This window comes from Channa argus, chromosome 2 (assembly GCF_033026475.1).
Source record: "Channa argus isolate prfri chromosome 2, Channa argus male v1.0, whole genome shotgun sequence".
Lineage (NCBI taxonomy): Eukaryota > Metazoa > Chordata > Actinopteri > Anabantiformes > Channidae > Channa > Channa argus.
In genome coordinates this window covers 24,397,243-24,418,119 of record NC_090198.1, presented here as the reverse complement: position 1 = coordinate 24,418,119, position 20,877 = coordinate 24,397,243, and the positions used below count along the sequence as shown (strand labels likewise).

Below are 20,877 nucleotides of genomic sequence, written 5' to 3'. Positions count from 1 at the left end.
TTTTTAATGCAAGAGACCAAAGTTTAAGTTTAAGATTATATTTATTCATTCTCTCAGATTTATCTTTAATAGAATAGTACAACCCTCATCAAATAAAATAAATCTTATTAAATTAAATATAAATAAATACAGTAAACAAATAGATGCTACAGAACAGCAGTTGTCCTTTTAAATTCAGCAGGAGAGAAACATTGGATGAATGTAAAAATACAAATGCAAATTAAAAATGGGAAGTCAAATAAATAAATATACAATATATTATTCTACTATTTGCTATCTCACTTTAGAACAGCATGTAAAAAAACCTCAGAGGGCTGTACAGCTAATGTAAAACGACAGGGCCAGCGGTAGGCTACACTTCGTGTTTTCAGGAGCACTTTTGTTTTCACTATAGGTGGTATAGTGAGGTTACAGGTCACACATGCACCAGGTTACATCAGGAGGTGTAGGGGAAGATGGCAGAGTCCCAAGCAAGGATGTCACAGCATGGAGTCCCGGCAGAGGACAATCTCCAGCTCAGTGCGATAGAGTTTCCCTCCATCAGACAGAGCCATGATGCTCTTCTTGTAATCCCCCAGCCCTTTTGAGTCCACATCCTGTTAACATGCAGAGGAGTTTGGGGGAAAAACACAGTCAGTGGGCACAAAGTTGTCTGCATGTGTTACAAAGACACAATGCAGAGACTGTGCAGCTACTTACGGTACACTGCTATTTCAGCTCAGCTCTATGTTTAGCAAGTAGAAAAGTAACCTGGCCTGATCAATCAGTAGGCTAATTATTCATTACCATCCTGTTCTTGTCACAGAGGTCCTTCAGCAAAGCATCCAGCTCCTGCTCATCAATGTACCCACTTCCATCCTGGTGAACGAGACAACAAAGGAGGTTTACAATTTAGATATAAAGGTGTTTCCTAAACATACTTATTGCACAAACTAGACTCGAGCTGTTCAGGCATTGTAGTACTTTGTGCTACATACTAAAAAAAAATATTATATACAATTTTGAACTTGTCAATGGTTATCATGTTGCTGACATGTAGTGGTCTAGCTGGTATAATACTTAGGTTAGCATGTTAACACTAACTAAACACAAGGAGCAGCTGATTATGGCTCTACAGAAAAATTCAGATTATCACTAAGGTCAGTAAAAACCATCCCAAGGAGAACATGAAAGTCTGTACTAACTTTCCTGGCAATCGTCTAAAATTCTCCATGATAGTTCACCTAAAACCACCAATGTCAACCTCTTGGATAATGATTAAGGTAAATGCCAAATAATAGATGCTCTGGTGCCACCATGAGCTTTATATTTGTTGCTCAAGGAGAAATAGCTGCACAACTATGGGATGGATTGAAATTTACAGCAGATATTCCAGGTCACACTGAAAAGAGCATTCAACTCAATCTCACAGATCCGGCATGGCTGTAGACTCTTCAATAGACACATGATGGTATGATAGAGGAACACACACACACACAACAGAATGAACAGAAACGTGATCTTTAACCTTATCGTAGAAGGTGAAGATGGAGTCAAATTCTTTAACCGAGAGCCTGATGCCCTGTGTAAAAGAGAGAGCACAGTAAAGAATATTAGAAGCTGACGGTTGTTTCTAGAGAGCGATAAAAACCCCAACAGTTCCAGAACTGATATTAATCCATGCAGATTATGATAACTGGGACTGGGGTTGAGTTAATCCTGAACATACCAACTAATCCTCTGTCAGAAAGAAATTGGTGATCTGCTCTTGCAAGCCAGCACAGGAAAATGCTGTACATGGCAAAATAAATGTGTGTGATCTGTTTGGATTAACTTAGATATTGAACTTTTAGGCATCAGCATGGTATAGATAGTGGTTATGTATTTTCTCAAGTTCCTCTTACTAATGTACACACTGTAATATTTTAGATTCAAAACTTTTGCTTTTTATTAGAAAAAAACGAACGTAATCATTAAATTTATTTTATAGAATCTTCAAGTTCCTAAACACACGATGACTACAGTATATCAAACTATATACTGTAAGATTTAAACCCTGAGGGAGTTAACAGAATGAAATACACATCTGTGTCAGTGCCATGTCCATTCAGTACAAATAATCCCCTTGTAATGTTGTACTACACTGCTCCGAATGTTCAGTGTCTGACTCCTCTACATCAGAGATCAATGAGGCAGGAGTGACAGGACTCAAAGCTTTAGTGACTCAAAACACTGTTTCATGTCAATACAACCTGTGGATGAACCAGTGTAAATGAAATCTTAAATAAAATCTTACCTGAAACGTCAGCAGGAAATTTTCTTGGACTGGCAAGAGCCTGTGTCAAAACAAAAGGGGAGAGCCTTATAATCATCCATTAAAAAAGTTTGACAATGAAGCTTTTACGCAGAGAAACCCAGCTCCCACTCACCTCGCCATCTCAGAAAGGCCGAGTTTACCGTCTCCATTAAGATCAAACATCAACAACTGCACAGAGGAGATTAACAGGGCATTTATATCTGTCACTAAATATTTTCATCGACTACTTATATACACACATACAGTACAGCATTATACGATAAAGATCAAGTGAGCTTAAATGCAGCACTTCAGTGGGTTCAACCCACAGATGGTTGACTGATGCTAGTGGCAACAGAAGTCATGTGTCAGCACTTCAGGATATTAAATGCCAAGCCTTTGAGGACGTTATTTCAGCAACATTTCGTAAAGCTGTGGCAGTCAAGTGTTACATCTGGGCATAAAGTTGCTGATGTTAATATTACACAGTCATGTTAAATCTTAGAGATACTGAGAATTGTGGAGTCAGAGAACATGTTTTATATAAACACAACTGTGAACTTTAAGTTTGGCTGTAAGTAGAAGAGTCACTGTAATACTAATATTAAAACAATGTCGGTTCTTCTTTAGTGAATAGTCAGACTTCAAAGTCGAGTCAAACACTTTAAAGTCTTGAGTGTTGCAGTCATCATTTTTGCTTTGCAGAGTAAAGGACACGGGGTTGTTCTGTGTGTTTTGATGCTCACAATGGTCTTTGTGTACTCATTGAGCTTCTTGTCATCATAGTTTCTGTTAGCTTTCTTCAGCAGGTCTGACAGGAAACCCTGAAGAGAGAGAAAATGTACACAACTCAGGATGTGGAAGCAAGTGCCCCATTTATTTTTATGTCCTGTATGTATTTGTTGATAAGAGGTTGGTTTTCTGCATTAGAGTGTGAACTTTATGTTTTTTTACTTTTCTCTCCTTTGTTTTGAAATCATACACCTGCAACTGATGAAAACAAGAACAGATTTGCATGAATAGGATCTAGTCTTTACACTTTTTACAAATTTATTTCTAATCATTAATTTACCTAATTATCCCTTTGTTCAAATTGTTTTTCACAGGACAGAAAATGTCATGAATCCGATAAAAGAACAGTAAGTGTACAACTGTACATGTAATTAACTTTATTGCACACTTTGGCATATTGTGTTTTACCTTCAGCTCATTTGACTCAATGTATCCACTACGATCAGTGTCATACTTCCGCCAGGCCTGTGGGGACAAAGTGACGTGTGTCAGTGATGAGCAAAAACACAGGATTCACAATTCAAAGATTTTTATCTGTATATGATCAGATTTACAAATAAAAAGACCACACCGAATACCAATGACAGTCGTTTGTGGGTGTCATCGGACATTGTGTAAATATGGATTTTCTCAGAGCCCTTCTCAAAGATGAATACCCAAATCCCTCCAGCACACACTGCCTTTCCCCTGCAGAAAGCTGCGGCCCATTCATAATGTATGGGTGTCTGAGAATAGCAGCCTGAACATTCAGCTCTTCTCAGCTCCTGCTTTCATCTTGGGTTCAGGCCAAGTAATACTTCTTTAAAACCAGCTGAGTCATTTTAAAAATAAACCTTAAAAGTCCACACAACAGTAACATCATCGTGTTCTACAAAGTAAATGCATGGTAATGTTTATACAACATGCAAATGATTGTAAATGTAACCCTGTGGACAGATATAAAGCGGGTGTTTAAATTAACTCATAATCCTGCACCTCCACTGCCGGAAAAACCTCACTAAGGAACTAATCACCCAAGCATCAACTTTGACTATTAGGAGAGAGTGTAAGAGAAGCTCTGTTGTTGTACAATCTGCTTTTTCATTTGAGTCGTTGAAGGATTTTTTTCCCCTGATGCCAGAAAATTATTTAAAAACCTAGAACTCTTAAAACTAATTTCACACAGTATTCACACATTGTGTTTATCTTATTAGGTTAATTAATAAATATTACTGAATGCATCATTTTACTTTGAATTTTTATCTACTCTGCTTGTGTTTTGTGTTTATATGCCCAGAGACTGCAGAGGGAAATAAGGTATTAGCTAAATCTGTTTAATATATGTCACTTCTATTTGTATGAAATTAGTCTTTACAAATATTACTACTAATAATAATAATAGCAATAGTAATGTGAGTGTGTGCAGGTAAATTCAATCATAGATCATCAATGACTAATTGTTTTCTGTCTCGTAATTACAATATATTGTGTTTTAATTGATACAGAAATGTGGTGAGAATATTGTTTTCTCATTAAAAATGTGTTATTAGTGATAACAGCTTATCTTGCTGACAGCTCTTTTAGACTGAGATTTGTATGCAATATAGGTTTAAGCATAATACATTTGAAAAACTCAAATGTTAAGCATTTACAATGATTTTAAGTCTCCATGAAATAGGCATCCTAAAATGGCAGGGAAACAAACAGAATCACAGGACAGCTGAACATGTGTCCCACAGGACAAACTGTGATGGCGCCATTATCTTCAGGCATTTTGTTAGAAATTTCACAGCCCAGTGAAGATTATCGGTTCATCACTGAGGGAGTTTCTCTTTGAAACTTCAACAGACTATTTAGAATTAAACAGTTTATGAGTGTGAGAGCAGACCTAATATACAGCCTCATACATAATATATTATCTCTGCATGTCGTGAAAGATAAATGAGATGAAAAAACGCGTATTTACTGTAAACAGTTGGATGTATACAAACTTACTGCCATGAATTCAGCACTGGATCTCACATACTCTCTGAAGCAGAGCAGGAAGTTTTCCTCTGTGGGCAGAATCTGAGCCAACTGGAGAGAGGACGAGAGACAGAAGGATTATACCATATCGATCTTTATATTTTATATCTGCTATTTAAACAACTTTAAAAATACATGCAGTTGCTGTATTTGAGATGTCTTTGACATGTTTGATACATGTTCACAGGGAACATAAAGACAGAGGCAGAGAAAAGAGGACGATATGCAAAAACATTGAGGGTTAAAACATGCCCCCATGGATATACAGTACATGTATTGTATTTTATTTTAACCATTACACCGGTACAGGAGGAACTAGAAGCAGTCGTTAGTTCTCACCTCTGACATCTCAATTCTTCCATCAGCATTTTTGTCAAACTTGCTCATGAACTCTTTCATTTTTTCTTTGAAAGCAGCATGAGAGGGATCCTGCAATCACATGAAGTCACTGATTAAAGAAGCATATAAATATGCAGACATTTATTCAAATTTGCACTCGGATTAGACTAAAACATGCAAGTCAAGTCAGGCTTATCTCCAGCAGCTTGTACATGTGCAGCGGCAAAGTTTTCAGATTTCTTCACCTTGTGCACATTTACTTTGTTGTTCATTAATGCGTTAAACTGGTTAAATCCAAATGTAAGAGGCTGGTAGAGACTTAACTAAGACTCTAAGCTCTAATTAGTGCCAAATGTGTCATAATCTGTGTTTTTGGCCTTTCTATTTTGACCCTTGCTCTGTTTGCCTTAGTTTCCTGACCTACATTCCCTCTCCAGCTGTAAGCATTATGTTATTAGGTTCTGCCTCACTGCCACACACCTGTTTGTAAAGATTACTTTAAACTAGTCCTGGTAGTGAGACCAGCCATGTTGTTTGGCCTGGAGATTGTTGCACTGACAAAAAAGACATAAGGCAGGGCTGGAGGTGTTAGAATTGAAGATGGTACAATGGAGACAAAGTGAGAGAAGTGAGACTAAGATGGTTTGGGGATGTGCAGAGGAGGGATGCAGATCTAAAAGACAGAGTGAGACAGAAACAGATGATCACTAAAAGGAACAGCCTTGTAAAGAAGAGAGAAAGCGGTAATCACAGTTTGTCTTTGAGAGACTCTGTTGATGATGTTGGTCACAGGCGTTTAACTTTGAGCTTAGATTAAGTCTTTTCTAAACCAGTTATGTCGTTGCTTCAATTGCCTGCAAACTGCAAAGTAAATGGTGCAAACTGACCTGAATATGCGTCCAGGAGGTTAAGTACTGATTTAAGGGTCTGAGCACTTAAGTAAATTAGTGATTTGAGTTTTGTAATTTTTTAATAAGTCTGCCAAATTATTTTAAATGTTATGTTTTCACTTTATTATTATGAGTTATAGTGTGTGGATTGATCAGCAAAAATTCCTCTTTTTTTTATATATTTTTTTTATACTTTCTGATGTTACTGCATATACAGTATACTACTGTACTAATTAGCAACATCACAGTTTTGTACAAAAGGTGAGAGGACCTTGTGTCCTATCAAGAAATATTTAGCAAAACATTTACTGAAATATATAAATATAATTTTCTTATGTCTAATGCTTCAAATCATTTGGTATGAAAATGTATGAAAAACTGCTTCATAACCATGGTTTGAGGCACAAATATTAGAATAGGTAACCAGAGACAAAACAAATCTGTAGACCTTCATATCTTAGTTTTAGATTCGCCTGGAAAATTCATCCTTGTTTTATTTAGTCATGTGATGTATTCACTATTATCCCTGTTGCCACTTTCAAAGCTTTGCTACTTGACTTACCATGCCAGCTCCTCGTCTCGCCTTCTCCAGCTCTCGGAAGAAGTTTTCCAGCTCTTTCCCCTCGATAAAGCCATTTCCTGTGGAGCGCCAGAGCAGCTACATTGGTTTGGCACAAACAATGTTTTCAAGCTTTTAAGTTGCCCGAAGCTTTGTTGAATGTTCAAAGGTCTGATTAAAAACTAAGATGCTGATGAAAGATTAAAAGTCACTGGGGGACCCTTAATTTTGGAACAGCCACCAAACTTTGAGTCGTCCAAGTAAACAACTCTGTTTCCTCGATATTTATGTCCTGAGAGAAGTCTGTGGTTCTAATAACACATTATATGATCTCTACACAACTGACATCCTTTATTTGACGTGAAAATTTGAAGTGAAAACACAATTCAACTTCATCATGTGTACAGAATAGCTCGTATTTACATTCCTATGCAGCCATCTCAGGCTAAACTGACATTTAGCTGCAGCGGAGAGTCTGGAAACACTGTGATCAGCTGAAGCATAAAAGAAAAACTGACTACAAGAGTCAGTTGGAGTGTAAGCAGTATAATGAGCATTTTCTTGCCTAAGAGGATGAAAGTGGGCAGTCAGATTGATGCTTATTGGGGCATTCTGTCCCTGAGTGTCTCTGGATTTGCACATCTTATGACAGTCACATGACCTGGGATGATTTAATACAATAATTTACTCCATTGGTTTGCCTGTAAGTCACGGGGTGGCATATATGGCATTGAATGTTCTCTTTATAATGATAAGAATGAGTCCCATCTGTCTATCAAGCAGGAATTGAGGAGCTTTTATCATTACCAAAATATATGCTAATCAAATTGATATATCAATTCGGAATGCACAGACAAAATGCAGAGAATCATACAGCTCGCCGCTTCATCTCTTAATCTCTTATCCTCTCATCTTTTTTGCTTTCTGATCCCCCCCCCATACTCCAATGCCCGGGTCCAGTTTTATTTGCAGACTGTATTTTAAACTGTAGGTGATTCATGTCACCATCTGTGCCTTTGGTCAATCTGGTGTTTTGGGTCTAAGCAAATCACTGCAGGAACAAAAATCAAATGCTGAACAGGCTCAGTGAAAGCTGTTGTTCATTTTCACTTCAATTTTATTTGACATTAATTACTCAGATTAACATCTAATGGTTTCCTACCATGAATTAACATTCAGACTGAGTTATGGGTGCATCAACCATTATTCATCAAACAATCTCTTTTAAATTGTCTCTTAGAGTAATGTGAGGTATGAGATCATCAAGAATTTAACTCATTAAAACTGTTATACAATATCTGCGACAGAACTAATTGATTTATGGAAAAATCTAGATGAAAAATTTGCTTTTTGCAGAAGTCCACAGTGGTTAAAAGACAAGTTAAACAAAAGTGAGCCTGGTGACAGAAATTATGGAACTATGTCACACAGAAGAAAATGGATAGAAACCTAAACTTTAAGCAATATTTTTCCTGTGTCTTCTGTTAACAAGCATCAATGTAGATATTAGAAAGACATTAATTTACATTATTTTAATTGTTTCATCCATTATTACAATTTAGTCAAAGAGGCCACAAGCTTTTTTTTCTTTTTTCATATTTTTCACTCATTTTTCACAGATACTCAACTGTTATGGTGATGGTGGGTGTTAATATTAAACGATGCTAATGTTCAAGGATGTGAGCTGAACACGGAAGAAATCACACAATTTGTCGCTTACTGCTCTAGATTTTATCACAAGCCTCTGCTCCAAGAGACTTTCTCTGGACCTTCACAAAATGCTCTTAACAGTCCTATATATCAATGTTGTCAGTCAATAAACAGACCCCCGTTTGGGGTCTGCAGACCTAGAAAATACACAGCCACACCCACCCACTGTCATGTTATACTCATGGCTCACCACTCTTCTTGGCCCACCATTAGGCTTCTGCAAGCAGAACAAAGTGAACATGGGGTGAGAGAGAGAATATTTAAAACAAACTATTTCAGAAAAATGACTGCATTAGGGTCTATTAGAATAGTAAGGTTTTTTTTGGGTTGTAAATTATTCAAAACTATTTCAATAGAGCCCCAGAATAGATGTAAGACAAAGCTGTAGATACAATATGGCCTCTTTAAGCTTAGATTCAAATATAAAAGATGTGAAATATCTAATATTTTACATACTTTACAAATGATACACTCTCCCTAAATATGATGCAGGAGCATTTCCCCCCCAAAACAATAGCAAAGCAAATGTCACTCCCCCCCCCCCCCCCCCCCCCAAAAAAAAATTTTTTTTTTCCATGGTTGCTTCAAAAATAAGAATAACTGACAATGACATTGACAATGCAATGCTTTTATTCGAATTGTGAACAATTTATTTCCCCCCAGCAAACACTTCCAGGAGAGATGAATCAGCTGATTTTGCTCAGTGCACACAAACATAGGTTTGCAATTCAGCACATTATTAAATACTGGACACTGACAATTTGGCACGTTGCACTTGTTGTCATGTTAGAATATAAAGAATAAGCATGAGCCATAAAAATCAAGACAAGATCTAATGTCTGCTATATAGAACAGATCAGCGTTGACTATTAAAGTGAATGTTTTAGCACAGAGGAGTAAAAATCCCCCGTATGACCATTTGATTCTCGGTCAATGAATATCAGGTCCTGTATAACAATGTGATTGTTGGTAGCTGACAACCATCATTAGGTTTGATTCATGGCACAGCAGCAGCTTTGGATGAATGGATAACTGCTGTTTACACATTGTTGAGTGTAAGAAACTGATTTTTAATCAGATTTTTTGTTTGTTGATTTTTTGCAAAAAGTCTGCCTCAACTAACCTTTTCATCTGACAAATGACACGCCGCCTCTAGAGGATTTGGCTGTTACATAATACACAAGTGAAACAGGTCATTAAATACAGTACAGAGTATCTCAAGAACTAATAATCTGCAATGAAGCCTGAGCGTGTTCAAATCCCGTGACTTGTAGCAAAGCCCGCATAAGTATCTGTGTTCTCAGTCCATTGGGACTCACTGCCAGAGTTAAGTTGCAATACAAGTCTCAGCTGCCACACAGAGCGCACCACTGCACACTGAGCAGATGCAGCCCTGTCTCTCCCAAAACAGTTTCAACACAGCTCAACTGATGATTGCTGAGCGGCACCTTAGAAACAACCTAGGTTACTAACTCACAACGACAAAGGTCACACCTTCTCTTCGAAAAGGTGACTGAGCTCATGGCAGGTGCAGAATCACTCTTTAGTTAAATAGGACTCACTTTATTCCTGATTAAGAGGAAAACATGCTCCATTCTTTGGATTTGAACCTGCCGGTGGGCACCCAGCTTAAAATGGACTCCTAGTTTTCTCTGCAGTCAGTTGGAGGTACAGTCCACTCAGTCACATCTGCCCTGCAGCTGTAGTCCAGAAAACAACCTGTTGCTGCCATGATGGTGTTTTAACGAACAATAATGCACAGAGTCTCCAAACACAGACAACTTTACAGTGAGTGGGTGGATGATTGTCCACCCTCTGTGTGTGTTTACTGGGAGTGGGACCATTTCTGTGATTTATTTTACCAGTAAACCCACTAATCTACAGCCACTTTCTGGCTCCGACAAACAGAGAAGTAACTAAAATTGTGAGGTTTGTTGGATCGGGTTCGTCACTAGTCATACGTGTCTACATGAGATTTTCTTCAACTAGGAGGGTTGGGCTTTTCTTCATATGTGTGCACATTTCTGTCATAATGCAGGAGCATTTTTCCCCACACAATAGCAAAGCAAATGGCACGACAAAATAATACAAAAAACATTTTCCATCGTTGCTTCAAAAATAAGAATAACTGACATTGACAATGAAATGCTTTTAACGTTAGTACATCTCATGTACTAACTGACGTCTTCATTCTCTAACAAGATGGTTGATGGTTCGTTACGTTTGAAATCCCATCAGGTTTTTTGAAAAACACTTATGTTCCAAAGGTACTGTATCTCTAGAGATCCCACTATCTGAAAACATTCAGCACATTAGTTGATTAAAAAGGATTTTCATTTATTTCAAAAGCCATAACTCTGTTTCCAATCAAAACAAAAATGGCGACTAAACAACTACTGGCACAGGAAAAGATTGTAAATACTCATCAGGGTTTTCTAACATCACTGGTTAATTTCTCTCCTCTGTTACCTGACAGTAAGTTAATACATGAAGATCACCAACTTGGGCTAAAGAACCAGAACCAGCTTTCTTCATCCTCATCACCACCAGTGTGATGCCAAGCACCTAACACTGAGATCCCTTAAAGGGTCTGCAGATAAGTTCAGGACAAATTAGTTATTGATCAGTTTGTCATTGAAACTCTGGTGGTGTCTTCATTTGGCTACACCTCTGTTGATCACTTTGACAAAAGTTCTGATGTAAAATTCATTTTTAAATGAAATATCAAAGTCACACCTTAATGTTTTAGGTTCAGTGGTTGTTGATCATCTGAGGCCCCTGAGTTTACAACAAAAGAGTCAATGTTTCCTCGAAAAAGTGTTTAAATCCTCTGTTAACAGTCATAAAAATTGAGATTCCTGATCTACAACCCAAATAATTCTTTCAAAACTAACTTCTGAAATGACAATAATAAAAACAAGCCACACTGACTGTTGGTAGGAAACACGACAGTGGTTTGCAGTGGACCTGCTCTGAGAATCAAACTGTACTGTTGGATGAAATTGTGAGTTTATTGGATGGGTAAGGGTTTAACAATAGAGGTCGGGGGGGTTCCGAATGGCTTTAGAAAATAATCCTCGAGTTGAACTTGTAACATTAAAATCCCTAAACCAGGAGTGGCTCATAGTGAACAGGACAATGACAAAATGCCAGACAATTCTACATTTATTCAAGTACTGAATGCACATACAGTTTTAAAGTACTTTAACTTTACCAAAATATTTAGATACAAAGAAAAGTTAATCAGTTCAGCTCCACCTTAACCCACTACAGCATCACCTAAACTAACAGGCGTCGTTCAACCTGCATAAGGGGTATGTCAACTTTAAATATATGAATTATATTTATGTCCAGTCTATCTGAAGTGCAGAGGACACTTTACCAGAATGTATTTCCTAGCTCCTATCCCAAACCCTAATCATAAGCCCAGTTCCTTGCTGTTAGTGGCTCATTGCTGCATGTCTAAAACCAATACTGCTCCCACAGTGTCCACAATGTAAATGTACTGTGTCTCACGACATATACTGAATGTCTGTCCCTCCTGGAAGAGGGATTCCTCCTGTGATGTTCTTCCTTAAGTTTCTCCCATTTTTTTTCTTGTTGAAGGCTTTTGGTGAAGTTTTTCTTTATCCACGTTAGTTGTTTAAATACAGAGGATGCTGTCTTAACCCTTAAACAGTCATTTAAAGTTGTGTGGAAAGGCTAAAATGTCCTCACATTGCACTTATCCACACACACACACACACACACTCATCCATCCCTTCAGTTTATTCCCAGTAAGCTCTCAGACTCAGAAGCTCCACCCAACAAACTCCAGCAGAAAACACCCCATCTCTCCTCCATCAACACCCCCCCCCCCCACACACACACACACACACACACACACACCCCAAACCCACCCCGAATCTCTTTCCTCCCTACTCTGCATCTCCTCTCTGTTTCATGCTCCCATTCTTTCCCTCTTTTAACAGTTTCAACAGTTAATGATGAATGAAAATGTTAATGTTGCTATGTTGCTGATATCATTGGATTGTTAAAAAGAAAATTACCTAAGTTATTTCGCATCAGCACTTAATTGTGTAATAAACAAAACTGTTAAAAGCTTTTTCTAATTTCTAACTTTTTTTAATGATACACCGTTGTGATCATTTGTAGCTCGGGATAAACACTAATTTATGAATTAACTAATCCCGCTGTTGTAATAGTCAGACTGGTGGACACCGGAGCGCACTCACCATCTGCGTCGAAATGTTTCCAGATGTCCATGAACTGCGCCGCGGTGAGCTCAGCCAGGTGCAGGGGGGGCGGCTGCTGTGCTTCGGTTGCCATCTCTGCTGTTTCTCCCTCTGTTAAGTCGACAGCAATAGTTGGAAGTAAACTTTCCCCGGTGTGGAGCTCCGTTATATTGAGGACAGCTCCTCCTCAGTGGGGGCTTTTAAAGCCCCCGTGGCGTCCGCGCTTCTCCTGACCACCACACGGGGCGTCTCTGACATGAGGAGCCTGCAGGCAGCTGCTGCATGATAGCAATTATCGGAGGGTTATAGGAGGGGGAGGATGGGGAGGAGGGCTCTTCTAGACTTTAGATACGAATTACCATTAACTAAAGACCATGCTGCTAGTTTGATTCCAGGATTATTATACCTCTTGTAACTCTGCCTGTTCTATGAAGAGAAACTCCATCCAGGATTTGATCCTTCACCGGAGTGACCTGCTTGTTCAAATAAAATAAATAAAATAAAACTCGAATAAAGCCAGAATGATTGTCAATGATTGCAATAAATGCAATGATTTGCAAATCTCATCAACCCATAGTTTATTCACAATAGAACATAAACAACATTCCAAATGTTGAAATTTAGAAATTTTACAATTCCATAGAAAATATTAGCTCATTTTTAATGAGCTAATAATGGACATTTGAAAACTAATTAGGTTAATTAGCAACAGATCAGTAACATAACCGGATATAAAAGGAGCATTTCAGAGGCAGAAATTCTCGAATGTAAAGACGAACAGAGGTTCACCAATCTGTGACAAACTGTGTCGAGCTTGTGGGTTGATGAGATTTGCAAATCACTGCATTTACATGTTACACATCTTCCAAACTTTTTTGGAATTGGGGTTGTATATGGCACATCACAAATCAAACATTTGCCTCAAAGGACTTTACAATCTATACAAAAAACAAAAACAAAACAAAAACAAAGACCCTACAATCAGAAAACTACCTTATTTTTCACCTATTAGGCCACTTATAGATGGGACTACACCCTTAATCAGAATGATGGAGGGCATCATTTTCCCTGGCCTGCAAAGGTCAAAGTGGCTCCTTGGTCAATCTAACCTACACTTGGTGTGAATCCACGCAGCAGCAGCAGCAGAGCAGCAGATCCAAAGCTACTAAATCACTGACAAGCAATTGTTCACTCTGCAAGAAGAGCCATACGTTCCTCCAATCATTTTCTCATCTTCCCCTCCTACTGTCGTGCATCTCCCTCACCAGTTTGGTCCCCACAAGCTGCAGTGAAGGATGGGCGCTGTGATAGGGGTGGAGGATTCAGATGCAGAGGGTGCAGAAAAAGAAGACACTTTATCTTCTCCCTGCAGAGCTGTGTGCTGTCAATGAAAGAGAACAAAAACAGAGTTGAAGATAATAAGAGTGTGTTCTTGCATAAAGTGCATATGTACAACTGCTATATGTGTTTGTGTGAAAGACTAAAATGGAGGGGGAGATTTATAGAAAATATCCCCATTAAGCTTAAACTGTATGAATAATAATTAAAGAATTTGTAAGATTTGTTTGCTCTGAGCACTTCCTGTTGAAAGTGATTGAGCTGGAATGATGTGATGAATAATGGAAAGTTGTGAAAGCGACAGTGATGTGTGAGGCACGTTAATGGGCTTCTGATCACCCCTCAAATGGAAAAGTGTCATGTGGATACAAGCATGCACCAAAAACGTCCTTGCTCTGTAAGGAAAATCTTTTTTTTTTTCATCAAAATTAATATAGAATAGCCAGCTGATAGCAAGTCGGTGGTGGTTTAGGCTTAGCCCACCAGTCTTTGTACATTCTGCGGATTGAAGATTATGGATAATTATGCAGTTTTGTTAATGCTGTATTATACACATTGTATAGACTTTAGATAAAATGGCTTAACGTTGATAATTAAAGTAAAAGGGAACGAGGAATGACAGTAGAGGGCAGGGTCATCAGGTGTTTTAGGAGGCTTTTCGGTCCACTTTGATTTATTCTCTGAAATGCAGCGATAATATAGCACCTTTATTGTTGTGCATATTTATGATGGATCAAATGCACAATTCATGATTGTGTCAAACATTGTCAGGTTTAAGCACCTAGAACATTTAAAAATAACATACAAGGAAAGAAAGACAAAGGCGTTATTCAGTTTTACTCATGAGGAGAGCAAGCATAGATGCAAGACAGTAACATCTCCTACTCGCTCTGAAATGCATCTATGTTGCTGCCTCTCTTTTATTCAGTTTAGGGATGTTTCCTGATACATTCCTTTCTAAAGGGAGAGGGATCACACAGCATTGCACCAAGATAACACTTTGAAATTAAAACGAAGTTCAATGTCGTGTCTGCAGGTGGACGTGGCTTTTTATCTAGCAACTCCTCTCAGAGAGGTTTCCGAAAGGACCGTGGGATGTGCCTCCTGTTTTTCTCATAAAGCAGAAATGTTAGTTAGACACACACATGCACATACTGTTTATTAAACAAAGAATATATAAAACTTAATCTGGCCACTTAAGAAAATACAGAAAATGAGATAACTTTATATACATTTATTCCAACAAACATAATATAAAGTAAATGGTCATTCTGACAGACACATGACAGACTATCTGGTTTCCTCTAAATAAAGGCAGATACATGTTGCAGTAGTCTAATGTCTTGATCGTTGCCTTCAGTGTCGGCTGCTGTTTCTGACCTGCTTTACTGACCAACCTCCCTTTCTATCCATTGACTTTAACTAGCAGTACAACCAAAGCTTCCAGATTTTAAATTATACATTTGCAAGCCCTGTGTGAATATTAAGATCATAGTCATCACAATAAAACTGCATAAAACTAAATATCTGCAGTGTCTCTGATATCTAAAGTTGTTTTGTTGCAAAGAAGAAGCTTTTTTTCCCTTCTTACAGACACTGACATTAATCCAAAGGAATTAACTTTTGTCTGAGAGCCAACACCAATTTTAACCTCTAAAGAAGAGTAAGAAAAATTCCCAATTTTGTTTTATTTTTGCTATGAAATCTCCATGAGACGTTATTGTGATAGGAGCGATAAGATTTGAGAATATCAAGGAGATCAAGCCATAATAAAATTAGAATTAAAGTCTTCTAACCTTCTGTACCACAATGCATGAAATGCAGCTGCAGAGCTGCCACCATCACCTAAATAATTGCTGGCCGTTTACAATGAGAAAAAGGTCAGGTTGTCAGCACCTTCAGGTTGTAAAAAACAATAATGGTGATGTTTAGACTTGTAAGTATGGAAATCAATCTCACAAATTCAGAAAGTATATGTCACAAAAACACATCTCAAACATTAAAGTCCACCTTCACTTCTTATTTTTCACTTCACTGTGCTGTTGTCTTTTCTGGTCAGATTGAGGCAGAGTTTAACACTACAAACACTACAAAAGTTCCTCTGACCCCAACTTGCCTTTATATTACAACTTGAAGATCTCTAAGTATACCTAATATGTGAGATCAAATATTTTCAAAAGTTAATGTATCCCAGTCTGATAAAACACTTAAGTTAAGTGTGATGTGCACGATTAACATGATACGTCTTGTTTGTAGCATTTAAATGTTCGAAATCAAGAAGGAGTTCATAAGTTGAAAAATAACATGGGACAATTGTTATTATTTTAAGTTAAGTAAATCTAGTATAAGTGTGTGTGAACACAGGACAGCAGCTGCTTGATGAATCTTTCACTGATGTTTGCATGCACAGAGGAACCTTCAATGTGCAGTCACGGCTGAATCTTTCTTTGCCTCACTGATGCATGCAAACCAGAGAGATGACCCACCTGCCACATTAAATACACCTGACATGGAGACAACAGACGTGTAATCGAGAATAAAAGTTTAAAGTAAAAAGAGGCCATAGGGGATGAGAGGTAAGGGAGGAGAAAGATCACAGAAAATTTAAAAGCTTTAAAGACTTGTATTATTCATCTATCCTCTTAAAGTGTTCACTCTGCCAAACTCAAGTGAACTTTGACCCTGACTGCTGACTGTGTCTGCGGACCTGCAGAGGCAGTTTGGTTTACTGTCTGCAGTGGATGTAAGCAAATGCAGCTTATGTAATCTGTGTTGTGCAGCAAATGACCCTTCTGCAAAACAAAGATGTTAAACCTGCTGGCTAAACAACTAGGCAGAGCTGACATGTAAGAACTGTGTAAGTATTTCTTGTTATGCAGTACTGACCAGATGTCAGGAGACAGACAACTGAAGCAGAATAAATGCAGAATTAGGTGACTATTAATGTAGCTGAATGGGGCCAAGCAGGCAAAGTGTAAGTTGCAATGAGCTGTCCAACTGCAGGGAGGGGCTAAGGACCATTGGAGATAGGGAAATAAGTAGTGAAGTGCTGGCTGCAGGACAAGGCTGATGAAATTAGAGGTGAACGAGTTGAAGCAGGAATCTAAAGATGCTGACAGGTTATTTGCAGGAAGCAGATGGATCCACAAATAAATCTCAGACAATAAGTCAGAAAGAGACACAAAAGCAGCTCTGTGACTTAAGCTGCCAATGGTCTTCCTCAGAATTTCTTGTGGTTTGGTCAGGGCAGCTGCAAAGACCCACACCAGCTTCACGCAGAGATTAGTCAGCTAGAACCAGAATTCAAACTATTCCTTGTACCCCCTTTTATTTTGGACACAACTTCTTTCTCCACTTTAATGCATAAATTAACATGGAGCTGGAGCTGTTATCTCCATATTTAAGATAACATGTTGCCTCTCTCTCTATAACAGCTGGCCTGTCACCCTGTTTTTGTATGTCTCCCAGGCGGATGCTTTGCTTTGATAACACTCACTGTAACGTGTCTAACATTTTAGTTTAGTAGAATTCTACCATTTGTTAGTCAACACAAAAAAAAATTTCAGCTCGGGTTGCCAAAAAAGTTAGCAATTCTTCGTAGTAATAAGTATATTTTATTATAAATTACTTAAAGTTTTTTGATTCATACTGAGGAATAACATTAAACGTTCCACTTAGAGAAATTCCTTAATTAGAGGTCTAATGCCTGTAAGTTTCCGTATCAGCTCAGTGCAGCTACTGTGCATCTGTAAAGAGGCAGAGAAGAAGAATGCTGTTCCATCCCACTGTAAATATATCTCAATATAGCTTCTAATATGAGCAAAAATGCAGTTTGACAGCGAGAGGGATTAGGCAGTGCAGGAGAACCACTTCATTGCAATGAGGCTGTTTTTCAACAAGCACAACACTGTGTATGTTACCTCCTGTAACAGGGGATAATACTGATCCAGATACACATGACTGAGAAGCCCTGAACGTCATGGGCATTTTATGATGTGGGAACCATCCATGTTTGTTTAGCCTTGTACTTTAACACCCTACAGTAAGTGTGGGTTGAACACTGCAGTTACGAGAAGCCTTAACCTGGAATTCATCACATGCATCATCAGTCACAACTCAGCAGGCAATCACTCTTATAAATGGCCAGTTGTTTGTGTAGTCAGGGATCTGTAGATTAGAGCTTTATTATTAATTAAAAATTCATGGATTCAATTCAATTCAAACTATTTTATTAATTTCACTAAAGGCAATTTGTTTAATACATACAAAAACGACAAGATGTAAACTGTGCAATCAACATTAATGAAACTATAAACAACAAAAAAACCTTTGATAAATCCTAGTTCAGCTGAATTACATAACTAAATAAGAAACAACACTAACGTTACACTGACTGAAATGATGCCACTAAACCAACAGCATCTAAAACTGCATAAAGACATACTCAAAGGAACAATAAACACAAAATGCACACATTTTTGGTAGACATGAATATTATCTGTGTGGAAGTGTGCATGTAGATTGAATTAGTCTTTCTGGGTTTGACAGAGACATTTGCTCCAGTATTAATATGGTTGAGCAGCAGTCAGAGTGGGAGTGTACGATTTGTGTAAATTAGAGTGACAGGGTGCCTCATCGCAGTAATCAGCCATTTTTATCAGCTGCTCAACGTGGACAGAGCAACTATACTGTGGTGTAATAATCGGCGATAGAAAGTGCTGGAGTTGCCAAAGGCTGGAAAGCTTATGTTGAACACAGATAAAGAAGAATGCAATTTTCAGTTTACAGTATTTGGGAGATTGTCCTGTGATTGTTTGCTGCAGAACACTGGGACAGATAAACACCTTACAATGAGAAAAACTGAATTTACTGCATTCCATTACAAGCGATAAATATGTAGCAAATCACATGCAGGAACAGAAGCTCACCATTATCACACCATGGTCTCCTGCTGCGTTAGGAGCTGAACTCTCACAATTCGACACAAACATCACCATATGGTGTTTCACAGATGAGGCAGGCATTAAGCTCGTTAGCCAGTTTGACATGATATTTTAGGAGGAAAAACATATCTAATTGTCTGAAGGCAGGACGAATAATTGAGGCACTACACCTCCTGAGACCAGGTTTCTCAACTGCAAAAACGACTCCAGCATGAATGACAGAGTCACCTGACGCAGTAAGTGATTATTCTTTCTATTGATGCAGCAGTGAGGCCTGTAGTAAGACTGTGGGACAATGACTTGGATCTGCAAAGGGAAAGAAATTTACGAAAATGCATAACACCCACTGTCAAAATTTATCAGAGGAAACTTGTCCAGATACTTAAAATATATAGCAGTTGGAGTCAAATATCACCTCTATTTGATTAAGTATGTATGTGCAACTTTGGGTCCTCTTCCCTCAGATGTCACTCTCTACAATGAATGTATATGAATATATCTCCTTAATAATTCAATTTTCAATTAAATTTGATATATTTAGCGCCAATTCACAACAAAGTCATCTCAAGGCACTTTACATAATAAAGTCAAAACTATTAAGATTTATAGAACAAAACCCATCACATCTCCCTTGAGCAAGCCCTAGAACCAGGCTCAGAGTGAATGGCCATCGACCTTGATCGGTTGGAAAGAGGAGAGAGAAAATAATAGAGAAACAAAAACACTGGGCAGGTTGGTAGGTCCAGTGGCTATGCACTGGAAAATACAAGAAGGACAACTACAGGAGAAAGAAGACACAAAGTTAAATTCATACAGTGGTGACAAATAAATTTGGGGTTAGTGGAGTGGAGGAAGAAACTAGAGAAGGAAAGGAGCTCAATGCATCAAGGAGTGGGTCCCCCAGCAGTGTAAGCCTATAGCAGCATGAGTATAACTAACAATAAGCTTTGTCAAACGGGAATTTTTTATGCCTATTGTTAAAAATACTAGGAGCTGATTCCACAGGAGAGGAGCTTGATAGCTAAAGGCTCTGCCTCTCTCTGCCATTCTACCTTTTGAAACTCTGGGAACCACAAGTAGGCCTGCATTCTGAGATTGAAGGGTTCTACTGGGATGATATGGAGCTAAGAAGTCTTTTATATATGATGGAGCTTGACTGTTTAGAGCTTTATATAAAAGAAGCAGGGTTTTAACTTCTATTCTAGATTTTATGGGAAGCCAGTGGAGAGAAGCTAGTGAAGGTGAAATATGATCTGTCTTGCTAATTCCACTCAGCACTCTTGCAGCAGCATTATGGATTTATTGAAGGCTTTTTAGGGAGTTATTAGGGGACCCCAAAAGTAGGGAATTACAGTATTCCAACCTACAAGTAACACTTTTTTCCCCTAGTTTTTCAGCATCACTTTGAGACAGAATCCTCCTCATTTTGGCAATGTTCCAAAGATGGAAGAATGCTGTTCTAAAGATTTGTTTTATATGTGAGGTAAAGGACAAATCCTGGTGAAAAATGAATGCCAGGTACCTTGTTGTAGTGCTGGGGCCAGAGTTATGGACCCAGATTAATGACATGGTTGGACAGCATATTTCTGAGATTTTTCGGCCCAAATAATACTGTATGACTTCAATTTTGTCTGAGTTTAGAAGTAGGAAATTGTAGGACATCCAGGTCTTTATGTCTTGTAGACATCCTTGAAGTTTAAATAATTGTCTGGTTCCATTGATAGATATAGCTGGATGTCATCAGTGTAGCAATGGGAATGTATAGAATTCCCAATCGGAATTTATATAATAA

At 38.2% G+C, this 20,877-nt stretch overlaps 1 protein-coding gene across 1 annotated transcript; it reads right to left on the bottom strand.

The window, feature by feature from the left end:
• Positions 1-444: 444 nt before the first annotated feature.
• Positions 445-13,012, bottom strand: LOC137104807 (calretinin-like). Its single transcript, XM_067486540.1, has 11 exons — positions 12,805-13,012; positions 6,863-6,939; positions 5,411-5,500; positions 5,042-5,122; positions 3,476-3,532; positions 3,022-3,099; positions 2,409-2,464; positions 2,276-2,315; positions 1,508-1,561; positions 787-858; positions 445-596 (listed from the first exon to the last, which is right to left on the bottom strand). The coding sequence occupies exons 1-11, from the start codon at positions 12,896-12,898 to the stop codon at positions 480-482; spliced, it is 816 nt and encodes a 271-aa protein (XP_067342641.1). The 5' UTR covers positions 12,899-13,012; the 3' UTR covers positions 445-479.
• Positions 13,013-20,877: the final 7,865 nt, after the last annotated feature.

What these genes read in the sequence shown, in the direction of transcription:
- LOC137104807 (XM_067486540.1), bottom strand. Translation starts at nt 12,898, where the DNA reads ATGGCAACCGAAGCACAGCAGCCGCCCCCCCTGCACCTGGCTGAGCTC. An exon ending in GAAACATTTCGACGCAGATG is followed by an intron (nt 6,940 to 12,804) that starts GTGAGTGCGCTC and finishes GGCGCTCCACAG; the next exon opens with GAAATGGCTTTATCGAGGGG. An exon ending in CGAGACGAGGAGCTGGCATG is followed by an intron (nt 5,501 to 6,862) that starts GTAAGTCAAGTA and finishes ATGTGATTGCAG; the next exon opens with GATCCCTCTCATGCTGCTTT.